The 12369-nt window shown below is 37.3% G+C and overlaps 1 protein-coding gene across 1 annotated transcript; it reads right to left on the bottom strand.

Moving 5' to 3' along the window:
* Positions 1–4079: 4079 nt before the first annotated feature.
* Positions 4080–11306, bottom strand: LOC120254645 (T-complex protein 1 subunit alpha-like). The gene is made up of 17 exons (XM_039262710.1): positions 11073–11306; positions 10922–10986; positions 10195–10284; positions 9991–10077; positions 9836–9895; positions 9654–9704; positions 9435–9530; positions 9056–9121; positions 8605–8822; positions 7893–7989; positions 7385–7471; positions 6648–6782; positions 6456–6560; positions 6087–6215; positions 5900–6003; positions 4600–4690; positions 4080–4463 (listed from the first exon to the last, which is right to left on the bottom strand). Exons 1-17 carry the CDS (start codon positions 11143–11145, stop codon positions 4377–4379), a joined length of 1641 nt encoding a protein of 546 aa, XP_039118644.1. The 5' UTR covers positions 11146–11306; the 3' UTR covers positions 4080–4376.
* Positions 11307–12369: the final 1063 nt, after the last annotated feature.

Below are 12369 nucleotides of genomic sequence, written 5' to 3' on the forward strand. Positions count from 1 at the left end.
AGTCCTCATCATCTCCGCTATCCTCCTCCATCTCACTAGAGTCAAGGGCAGAAGAGATTTGAGCAACTAGAGTCCCGTGAGCATGACTAGGAGAAGAGGGCTCAAAATGAGTATCTTGAGTGGAGGTGCGAAGGATGGGCGGTGATGAAGTGGATCGAGTGGGAGCGGCATAGTTTCCCACATCTCGAGCAGTGCGAGAAATGGTGGGATTAACAGCAAGTTCCAACGAGGCGTCGTCTCTTGGGATTTCCTGAGATATTGTTTGAGTGGAAGGCAGTAAAAGGGCCTGGGAATTTGGGTTAATTAATGAGGATTTGACAGATTCTGCATTGATGTTCCCTAAGTGGGTAGGGATGATCTCGAGGGACTGCTCAATGGTTGGATTATTAACGGGAGGGCTATGGTGCGGCGCTGCAAAGACGTCAGGGGCATTGGAAATCAACTCAGCTGCAGTACTCGGGGTCACATGCGCTGCACGGGCACCATCACCACAACCTCGAGCACTACCTCGCCGGTGAGATACCAAGAGCCACGGACCGTAGTCCGTTTCTGGGAGATTGAGAGTCAAATCCGACAAACTAACATTAGCACTAGGAACGCTGACGGGATCGGAGATATCCATACGTTGATCAGTGTCGTGCGAGACCAAGGCGATCGCTCCTCATGAGAGGGCAGAGAAGATCCACCGGCCCCAGACAGCACAGATCGACTACATGAATTACTTCCATGCCCGATAAGACCACAATGATAGCAGAAAATCAGCAACCGCTCGTACATAACAACAACAAACACTCTATGAAAATCGTCCCCAATCCAGGATCCCCGACAGAGGGGTTTAGACACATCAATTTCAATACACACTCGGGCATACTTGGACCTGGCCAAGGTGGAAGTAAACTCATCAACCTTGATGAGGTTGCCGATGTTGCTAGCGATAGTCTCAAGTGTTTCTCCCTCCCAGCACTCAACCGGAAGGTTGTGGAACTGTACCCAAATAGCAGCGGAATTTAACTTAGCAAAGCTTGGCTCAAAGAAGGGTTTCCAAGGGGACATTTGCAAGATAATTCCATTCACTGAACAAGGTCCTTCAAGAAGAAGCCTCTGCATGGTTTGCTCGGAAGAACATCTGATCAACAAGAACCCGTTCGGAAGGTCTGAGATAAATATCTCTCCCAAATGAGACCGCTTGGATAGAAGGGAAGTTTTGACCTGCTCGAAAGAAGGAGATTTTCCGAAAAGCTTTCCGTATAAGGCATACTGAAACTTCATTCGGCCCCGACTAAGAGCATCTTTGTCCAGGCGAACGAAACTGGTTGTAGAAGCCTTGAGCTTGCAGAGGAGTTGCTCGTTGTGAAGAGGAGAATTGTCCAAAGTCGGAGTGATAGAGGAAGCAATCTGGGACCAGGATTTTTTTAGTGGAGGAGGAGGGGCTGACCCCCGCTTGCCATAGCAAGAGGGGGACGAGAGTTTCCGGGAGGGTTTTCCAGGTGGACGAGAGTTTCCAGTTGTAGAAGCCTTGAGCTTGCAAAGTCACTTGATTACTTTTGACTTTTGCTGTTTGCCTTGCCTTGTTGAGACACTATTTGTTAGCACACCATGTCATAAACCTAAATGCCTTGTACTGAGGAACAGTGCATGTACTCTATGTATCCCTAATTGAGGACAAGCAGGTGCTAGTGCTAGTGCTAGTGCCCATGGCTTACTAATGGGATAAGGACGAGGTCAACACTACCACAGGTGATAATCATTGTTAAAAAAATACATTCATATAAAGTTGTAATAGAAACTCCCATGCCCAATGATGGGCTACAAAATAATCGCCCTATAACGAAACTAAGATAATTCTGACGCTATCTAATCCTCAACCATATTGGTAGTGACTTCACTCCCCTCAATTTAGTCTAGGAGTTGGTGTCACTCATAAAACATCATTTTATTCTGCAAGATGTTTTTCCCATAATGACCTTCGCAAAAATCAAGGAAGAGCATCCGCTCCACCTCATGACACCTTGGTGCCCTGCAATTAGGGGTGTATTTGAGCCGAGCCGTTCGTGAGTAGCTCGGTGTTCGGCTCGATAAAGGCTCGTTCGTGTTTAGCTCATATTGTAAACGAGCCAAGCTTGAACATCATTTTCAAGCTCGATTAATAAACGAGCCAAGCTTGAACATCATTTTCAAGCTCGATTAATAAACGAGCCAAGCTTGAACATCATTTTCAAGCTCGATTAATAAACGAGCCAAGCTTGAACAATCAAAAGCTCGCCTCGTTTTGGCTCGTGAACACAGCTTGTGACCAAGCTCATGAACAAGCTCGTTTATAAGCTCGATTGTGAGCTCGTTTATATATATATATATATATTACATTATATATATGTATATGTATATGTATATTAAGGTGTATATGTGACTATATCATTGTTGTTAATTTGAGTTACACATATAGGACTATAAACTACTATTCGAGGCTAAAGCTCATTAAAAGCTCGAGTCAACTAGTTCATTAAGTTAAATGAGCTCATAAGATAAACGAGCCAAGCTTGAACACCACCAAACTCGGCTCATTAAATCTTGTGAAGAACTCGTTTATTGTATAATTAAAAAGCTCGTTTATAGTATCATTTACAATTTTATTTGTAACAATCATTAATATAATCAAACTCAAATCGAGTTGAGTCACACTTGATAATGATTCATTAAATAAGTTTACTAAATAAAAATAAAATATAAAAATAGTCAAGCCTTAATCAAGTTAGCTAGCTAAGTCTAAAGCTTCGAATTTTTCTTAACAAGTTGAGCTCGAGCATGAAGCTCGAGAAAAAGCTCGATTAGAGCTCGGAGCTCAGGGTTAAAATAATAGTGAGCCAAGCTTGAACATAAAAATGAAGGCTCGAAGAAAGCTCGGCTCGAGTTCAAGCTCGATTAAATAGTAACGAGTCAAGCTTGAACAAGGCAAAGCTCGGCTCGGCTCGGCTTGTTTACAGGCCTACCTGCAATGTACTGTACAGGGGATTGGTTGTCTCCAGCTTCCTTGAAGGGATGATGCTATATGCTAATGACGGATTTACATGTGATTAATTTTTGCTATATGAGAACAGGCATAATTGTTTAAATCTAGAAATTCCTTTGCTGACAAGCAATTCTCCTATTCTTTTGTTTTTCATGCGGATGGTCTTCATCAGGCATCCTAAACAATTGCATGAAATGAAGCATCCCTTTGGATGGTGTGCCAGCCATTTTCCATCCAAATAAAGTTCCTGGAATTTGTATCAGCAGTGTGAGCATTCATGTAATCCATGCATTAGAGCATACATTCCCCTCATAAATGTTTGCCTTGGTATGTATCATTTCGGTATTGTGTTGCTAACAATTCCGTGACTTGGTGACCAACTCTTCTTGATTTCACACAACTAGTTAGTGTTTCCACATAATAGGCAGCAAACTTCACAATACTTGTCTAGCTGAAGCCTTCAAACTCATCCTTCATTGCCCTAAGTTCTTTGATTTAATCGCAACTAATTATTTGATTACTTAACAAGTTTAGTTTCCCGGGCTTAGCAACCACCAGGCCTGTATCAACGTACAACCAATTAGTTTTCTGCAGGGACAAGCCGCAAACTTCGCACTACTTTGTATGGGTAGAGCCTTCAAACTCACGCTTTGTTGCCAAACTTGCGTTCATGAACAGCTGATTATTTGAGTGCTCAACTGGTTAGCAGACTCCACTACACCTTCATTAGTGGACCATTGGTGTCAAGCAAAATTTGAAGCAACAGAAGCAGCAAGCTCATCATCGTTAATGGGAGGCTTCTCATCATTTAATATCTCTGATGTTATTCACTGATGTTAACCTCAACAGGATCACCTGAAGTATCATTTCCCTTCCCTTCTCGCAAAGCCAAGAAGACAAACGTCACTCATCAATGTGCTTGCTAAAATTCAAGCATTACAAAGGAAAGATGACAAAAATGTTATTGATGACGCTTTCTAAAGTACATGCCTAATAATAGGAGGATAACTTTTGGACGGATTTATTTTTCCAAAAATTTACAAATTTTAACCTGCAAATGTGTGTAATAAAGTTGAGAAAAGCAAAACACTAGACCACCAATGCTTTCATTCCTCAGCTCAACGGTTTGACCAATTCAAACAATAGAACACAGCTAAGTCTTCTATAAAAAATTTCATAATAAATGTAAACACAAGCTTACAACTCCTCTGTGATCCCTATACTACTACCAACATCAAGATGAGTTATATTTCGCTGCTTTGAAACCCAACACAGCTGCCACAGAAGGGATTTACAGAAGAGAAACAACACAAGGCCACACAAAAAATCCAAGGATCAGGGTTAATTTCAAGAATCTTGACACTAAGCTTTAATCCTCGCCATTCTCTTGATCATCTTTGACAAGTTTGATCATATCGTCAATTCGCAGTATTGTAATGGCTGCCTCGGTTGCAAACTAGCAGCCAGAATAACATTAGAATGGTTAGTTAAAAGTAAATCGTCACTCCTACATAGTAATTATAGACATTTTGGTTAACAATAAACAAAAAGACTGCCATGTAAAATGAAACATCATCGAAACACCGATGCACCTGGATAATTTTGACTTTGCTCATAGCAGGCTCGATGACACCAGCTTCTAGGTTGTTGCGTATGATGCCTTTCAAGAGGTCCAATCCCATACTGCAAGAGAGAAAAGCCGACAGATAATTAAAATGTCATGTTGGTCACAGTAGGAAAATTAACATCTGGTAATGATATCATCAATGAGAACTTGACCATGTGAGCAGACTGTGGGATGATGAAACGTGTTTCAAATAAAAATCTAGATTATTCTCATAAATGACATTAAGGGTGTGTTTGTTTGGCCGGATATAAAACTACATGTAATTGTAATTACAAAAAACTTTAAAATCTGGTGTTTGTTTGGTTGGATTTGAGAATTTGAAAGTAGTTAGAAATGCAGTATAGATGAATTTGGTTGGTTTTGAAACTACATCCAAATCGGCCGTAGTTTAATCTCCCGCATTTGGGATTTCCATAAAAAGTCTCGCATGTGGGATCACGTGAGACTTTCTAATAAAAATATATATAAATAAAATAAAAATAAAATCATGATATTATTTTATCGTAATAATAAATGGTCACTATTATATTTTTATCAATATAAAAAAAAACAATAATTTGTAATGAAAACATAAATTTATATTAAATTAAGCAATTATATGCATAATTATTTTGGTTACTATTAATAATAATTAATTGTGTATTTATAATTAATTAAATTTAATAATGACTAAAGTGGAGTATCCTTAGCAAGGGTGTTTATATCCTACAAATACATCCAACCAAACACATGTTTTCGAAATCCAGATTTACAAATCCTCCCAAACAAACACAATTTTGAAATCCAGCATTTTCAATTACAGTCAACCAAACACCAAATTTGACTCTCCTGCATTTTCAACTCCAGAATTTACAACTACACTGTGATTGAAAATCACTGTATTTTCAACTACATCTAACCAAACGCTACCTAAGATTGTTAATCAAAGTGATTCAACTAAAATATGATCACCAATCCAATCAAGTTATCAGCAAAAATTTATCAATATTCAACTGACAATAAGAATTATTGAGTTTGTTTCCCAAAAATATCTACAATGAACCTTGGAAAACTGCAAAAAGTTACAAAATCAATGAAAATCATTCTTGTTGTGGCGGCAAATCCTTGCAGCAAACAAGAAATAATAAGCAGATATAATGAGATGTTAGAAAACATCAAGCATTAAAGTGATATACTCATTCATCAAGTCAAGAATGGAAAACAAAGAAAAATGAGCTAGATAATATAAGTCACAACTTAGTAATACATCATGTGCACACAAGTACCTTGAAAAATGCTGCTTGTCTGCCTTTGTTTGGGCAGTGTGGTGATATGCCCTCAGTTTTGCAACTAGCTCAGTTGCGTCCTTGGCGGCATTGACAGCAAGAACCTGCAAACAAGACTTGTCATTTGTAACACGTGTAACACTGGAATAATGAGAAAAATCATATTGAAAATAAAGCTGCCAAACACCTTAGGGATTATCAAAAAAGATTCAGCAAATTCAGCAATTGCCAACTGCTCTCTGGAACCCAAAGTTGTGGCCAGATTTTCCAAGTATACTGACAATGCCGCCTCAACTGCACCCCCGCCAGCAACAACCTATATAACCAAATCAGAATGTTATATGGCTAGTAAACCATAAAAATTCTCCCAGACATTCTCATAATTCCACAAAAAAAACTCTCAAAAATATTTCCTGTAACATGAAAATAAATAACTTGGCAATTTCTAGAAGATCCAAAAAGAGAACACAAGAACATAAAGAAAGCATGGAATGAACCTTTTTAAACTAATCAGATATGTCATGTATTAACATAAGGAATGGATAATAGCGATTACCGTATTGGATTCAAGGGTTCGCTTCACAATGCACAAAGCATCATGCAAAGACCTATCCATCTCATCCAGCATAAAATCATTAGCACCCCTAAGTATCAGTGAAACCTGTGAAGGAAACAATATGGCTGAACATCAATCAAGGAGTAAATCAGGGATAACTGTTTTAATAAATACAAAGGGAGCAATACTAACCGCACTTGAATTTTTTGTACCCTTCACCATAACTACATCATCATCAGAAATTCGCTCCTCCACAACTTCATCTGCAAACCCTAGAAGTGATGAATCAAAAGTCTCCTCTCCCTCCATGTCAGCAAAAGTTGAAATCTGTCAAGAAATATCACACCAATGTACCTTAGTATGCTCAAACTAAAGGTCTAACTTCACATACTGAAGAAATGGCTTTAAACAACAGACTATAAACAATTAAACCATAAAACAAAATGACAGTCGTTCATAACATGCAAATTTTCATTTTAGTAAGCTAGTGAAGAACAAACAAACAACTCTTTCAACGTCTGGGTGGGAAAAAAGTAGCAGTCAGATTCTCAAATGTTCATCCAAGCACACCACATTTATCAAGACACAAGGAAAACAAGTTTGAAGCTTTTGGTATCAATTTGAGTTTTGTCTTGCTAAAAGTGTCGAGCAGCCTGAAAAGGAATCAGATGCTAATACAGTTTGGAAACTACATAGGAAGATGCCAACCCAAAAGTAACACCTGGCATCTACCAATATTGCATTGAACTTACAGCTAGTACTGGCCATCACAAAACAATGCCAGTGTTCAGTATGACCTGCGGTATATTCAAATAAAACAGGAAAAGCAATATCTTTTTGGATTGATGCCTTCCACAGCTAGCACAAAAGGAGGATATGCGGCATTTCAACATGAAGAAACAATTGTATCGAAAGGATATGAAATGTACCACAGTTGCACCAGTAGCCTTGGCGATATGACGCAAATCCTCTTTCCGCACCCTTCGGACTGCAATAGCTCCAGCCTCCACAAAGTACTACAAAACATTTTACATAAAAGAATCAGAACTGAACAGCAAAGGAACCACATTGTTAAATATGCCTCTAAGTTCAGTCCTTTGGCATCTTACAAGTCAAATCTGTCCAAGTATAAGAAACAGGGTCCTCTAAGAATGCATTTATAGAAGAGTAGAAAATTTTGAATATGCACAATAAACTAAATACAAATTAAAAACTTGCTTGACTATGTTTACAATGGGGCTGAGAAAAAGGATCATATCGTATCTACTTGACCTTTGAGATACCGAGTCAGGATATACTGTTAAACAATAGATGCATAATAAAAAAAACCACTTAAAAAATAAAAGCACAAGGAGCAGACTTTAAACACTTGCACCTAGAGAATTGATAAAATAGATAAGCAAAGAACACATCTAAAGAATAAGCGTCTAAACATGCCTTAAGTGACATATCATCAATCCCTTTCGTTGTCAAGACAACATTAGCTCCAGCCTTCAAAAGTTTCTCAATTCGCTCCTTTGTTATATCAGATTCTCTGCAGAAGGAAAAACTAAATTACATGTAGTGAAATAGTTAATGAATTATTAAAATAGAAATATAAAAGATCATTCAATTAAATAGCAATATTCACATGTTTGTGTATATGGGCGCATGTGCATCACAATAACAAAATGAATTTGCATGAACCATGCAAGACATTTAAATGAGCAAGTGAAGTCAGAAAGGTGCACTTCATATTTCACACTTCACATAAATTTGCAAAACTGGAAATAACCACTTATTCATCTTAGTCCATAACACCTCATACACAAGTTTTCGTTCATATGGCATATCTTTGTAGAGGTAGAAAACTAAACCATGATCCCATCTTGTATCAACAACAGCCAAACAAACAAGCACAAGTTCTATCAGGTGTATAGATGAAGAAAAACTTCAATCAAGGTATTTTGCAATAAGGACATAAAAAACTAAAGTGAGGACAATATACTTTAATTAATCAGGTAAGCCTGCACATAAGGTAGCTTTAAAAAAATAAAAAAAAAAAAAGGGAAGAAACAAACTATATGTATTTATGTCAGCGGTCAAAAATTAGATTAAGAAAGTTAAAATTAAGAATACAGCATGCAAGAAGTGCATGACATGAAATCACCTTTGCCTTATCTTCTCCAGTTCTCTTGGATCAGAAACTAGCACTTGAACACCCATTTGCATCTTTGTCTTCTGAAGATTAAAATCAAGACAGGCAATTTTGGCAGGCGCCACTCTAGTAGGCATTCCTTGAGCAGCACGACCAACATTCAAAGCATAGCCATTCAGCAAATAGCTATCTCTTGCACTTTTACCATGAGCTTTAAGAATGTTTATGCCCTATAAAGGAAAAGAAAAGAAGATTGTACACAGTGCAAAATTTACATATGGCAAAAAAAGAAAAATACATATATATCCCAAAAAGGCAGAATAAAAGAATACAGATCAAGAGCTACAATTAAATGAATGAAGATGAATGCGATAAGATCTGTAAGAAAGCTATATAGCACATGCTGTTACGAATGCATGTATTGAAATCAAGGAAAATAAAGCTAAAAATCACCATGCAGTACCTTGATTGGATACTTAACTTCCCCTCTTGCATTAGTTGTCTTCACTGCTTGAACTGCATCTACAACCTATATGATAATCATCCTTCATATTGATAACGTCTTTAAGCAATCAAGTTATCTACACCAACGAAATGCTTAACTACATAATAAAAAGGATAACTTTGGACAATATTGCATCTTGCAATTTAGAGCCAAATGATCAAATAATGATATACTTCTTACAACAACATATTAGGCTATGTAATGCTGCAATCAATATACAAACAAGAGCAAACTAATAAAACTGCTGATCTCATAACTGGCTATGGTTTGCATTCTTATTCTAGAAAAAACGCAGAAGTAAATGAAAAATATGAAGAGCATACAACATCAACCATACCAAATTGGCAAAGAAGTCACTGTCACTGGCAATAAGTTTTGAAGACATGCTGGTTTTGGCACAGTTGATAAGGGAATCTTTTCCAAGCTTTTCAACCTGAATAGACAAATTACCTCTTATGGCTCAAGATAACATATTGGTTTCAATTGCAAATAAAAAATATGAAAATCTGAAACCCAGCTATAACTAAACCAAGTCACTAAACAAATAGCATCAAACCTTTACAGCCAACTTTTCATCAACATACTTGCAGGCTTCCCTCATTGCGAGCTGTAACAATAAATAAAGCAAGCTAAGGTGAGTGTCCAAAAATTAAAAACTTAAACCTTCCATTTGAACAGTCTTAGCAAACCACACAAACAGGGAGCAAATCAATAATAACTCATTGGTTGGAAACATACCCTGTATCCACCAATTATAGATGTTGGGTGTATCTTGTTTCTCACAAGATCATTGGCCCTCTGCAGTACAATATCATGTGTTACACAATCTAAGACAATAAATGAAATATGCCACAAGCACAAGAATCAGATGTCTGAAGTTATGGGTATATCACCTTAAGTAATTCTGCTGCTATGATAACCACAGAGGTGGTCCCATCTCCAACTTCCTTGTCTTGAAGCTCCGCTAACTCCACAAGAACCTAATAATCATTATAAGGGATGATGCACATGATGAAATTTAAATGGAGAAAGAGAACAAGAGAAAGAGCGGCCAGGAAGCAGATAACTGTAATATGATAACATAAGTCATTGTTTACCTTAGCAGCTGGATGCTCGACTTCTAACATCTTGAGAATCGTGGCCCCATCATTTGTAATTGTCACATCCCCAATATCATCAACCAACATCTGGGATGTTTAATAGATCAATAAGTACAACATGTACCACAACTGCTAACAAACTTAAGCAGATGTGATTAAAAAAAGAAAATACAAAATCCAAAGGCCAAATGGTTAAACAAAAACAATAAATGATGCATTACACTTCTGATGAAATGCTGTATGAAAATACAAATAGCATATTCACAAGGCAAGTCAAAAATTTCAGACTAAAACCTTTTTTTCTTACTGAATAGCGCACAGAGCTCTGCTTCAATTTATGAAATAATTAAAAGACCTCCAATTCACCCTCAAAGGCTAAAAATTGCACATTCTTCTTAAATTCTGCATTGCTAGCTTCCACCATATCAAGAGCACTGAACATAACAATAATGGCTAAGCCTAATAGATTCATCTCTTCACCAATTTATACCAAAATGTTTTCAGTCATCTCCTCATGGATAACAAAACCCTAGCGAGTTCTTTAGTTTTGCTTCAAAGCTTTTCAACCTACCATTAGAGTTACATATTGGCCAAGATACCGCAATTGAGAACAATGTCTAAACATTTTCCTTTGAAAACTAAACAAGCTCTTTATAGACAATTGCTGACACAGAACTGGAGTGAAAACAAAGCAATTCCCATTAATCGGATGAAAGGCAGGTACCTTGTCGAGGCCAACCGGACCAAGCGATGATTTGACGATATTGGCAACCGCTTGACAGGCCACCACTGAAATCAATGAGACACAATAACTAAGGATCCAGCGAGAAGGAGGGACTGCGAAAGCAAGCTAAGGAAGAGAAGAACACAAGTACCATTTTGGGTACGAACGTCCTGGCCATACTGGCGCTCGCCCTGGATATCAGGGCTCTGAGAAAAGATCGCCATCGTTTATGGTTGAAGGTGAGCGGCGGCGACAATAACCCCGGCGAGAGGGAGAGAGGCCCAGCGGCGAAGTGAGGCGCGAAGGCAATGCCGACGAGAGAGAGCGAGAGAGAGAGAGAGAGAGAGAGAGACGCGGGGCCGATACCGGGAGAGGGAGAAACGATGACGATGACAAATAGGTAGGGTTTCAGCGATGTATTGTAGCATTTGCATTTGACCCCTTACTAAAATTAATATTCACTAACAACTGAAATTTTTACACTCCCTCCAGACCCTTCCCTCCATTCTTTTTTATTTGTCACGTTTTGAAACTCTTCTATGTTCCTTTTTACTTTTTAGAAATTTTATACAACATTAAATAAATTTTTTTTAAAATATTTGTTTTTTTATGAGAATTCGGTTCAGGGTATAAATCGAATTCCCTTTAATTTAATATATTTGTATAATTTTTAATAAATCACAATCAACTAAACATTGATCATATACTTCACTTATTGGAGCTTTAAATAGGAGTAGTTTTGGAAAGTCACTGAATTTTTTATAAAATGTAGATAACTAATTAACTTCAACCAAGCCCAAGCAAGGGTGTGCACAATCTTTGACAAAGCAAATGATGCAAGACCCATGAAAACATGGGTGGAGGGACCATTTGCTCACGACCATTGCGAGGACTCGAACAATTGTGAATCAAATTCTCACCATTTACAAAAAGTTATTACAGGAACCCACACACCAATTGACTTTTCAATCATTGGCAATTAGTATTGATATGTATTTGGTTTGAGAGCAAGGGGAGGAAGAGTAACGAGTAATTCACCTTTCTTTAGTCCTCACCCCAATATCTCACTCCCCCAAATTGGGGTATTTTGAGGGAGTATAGTTATTTAATATTATTTAAAGAAAAAACATTAAGTAAAAAGATAAAATTATAACTCTCCTATTTGAAGAAAGACACATTTGTCCTTCCAACAATCATCTTTATTGTCAACTTTAATATAAGTAATATTAATTAAAATTAAAGTAATAGTAATAACATAAATGTAATAAACATATATTGGTTTAATAATAATGATAAAGTTTGTTCAAATAATATCAAAGTAAAAATCTGTGAAAACACTAACCGTGGTCATTTAATAATAAAAGGGTAAAATGATCAAATACACATTATACTCCTCACTCTTTCCAATCAAATTAAAATAGATTACTTCTCCCTTCTCCATTGAGCAA

This window comes from Dioscorea cayenensis, unplaced genomic scaffold (assembly GCF_009730915.1).
Source record: "Dioscorea cayenensis subsp. rotundata cultivar TDr96_F1 unplaced genomic scaffold, TDr96_F1_v2_PseudoChromosome.rev07_lg8_w22 25.fasta BLBR01000562.1, whole genome shotgun sequence".
Taxonomy (NCBI): Eukaryota; Viridiplantae; Streptophyta; class Magnoliopsida; order Dioscoreales; family Dioscoreaceae; genus Dioscorea; species Dioscorea cayenensis.

Coding starts and splice junctions, on each gene's coding strand:
- LOC120254645 (XM_039262710.1), bottom strand. CDS start 11,145: ATGGCGATCTTTTCTCAGAGCCCTGATATCCAGGGCGAGCGCCAGTAT. Junction 10,285..10,921: donor GTCCGGTTGGCCTCGACAAG/GTACCTGCCTTT, acceptor TAAACATCCCAG/ATGTTGGTTGATGATATTGG. Junction 9,896..9,990: donor TAGCAGCAGAATTACTTAAG/GTGATATACCCA, acceptor ATTGTACTGCAG/AGGGCCAATGATCTTGTGAG.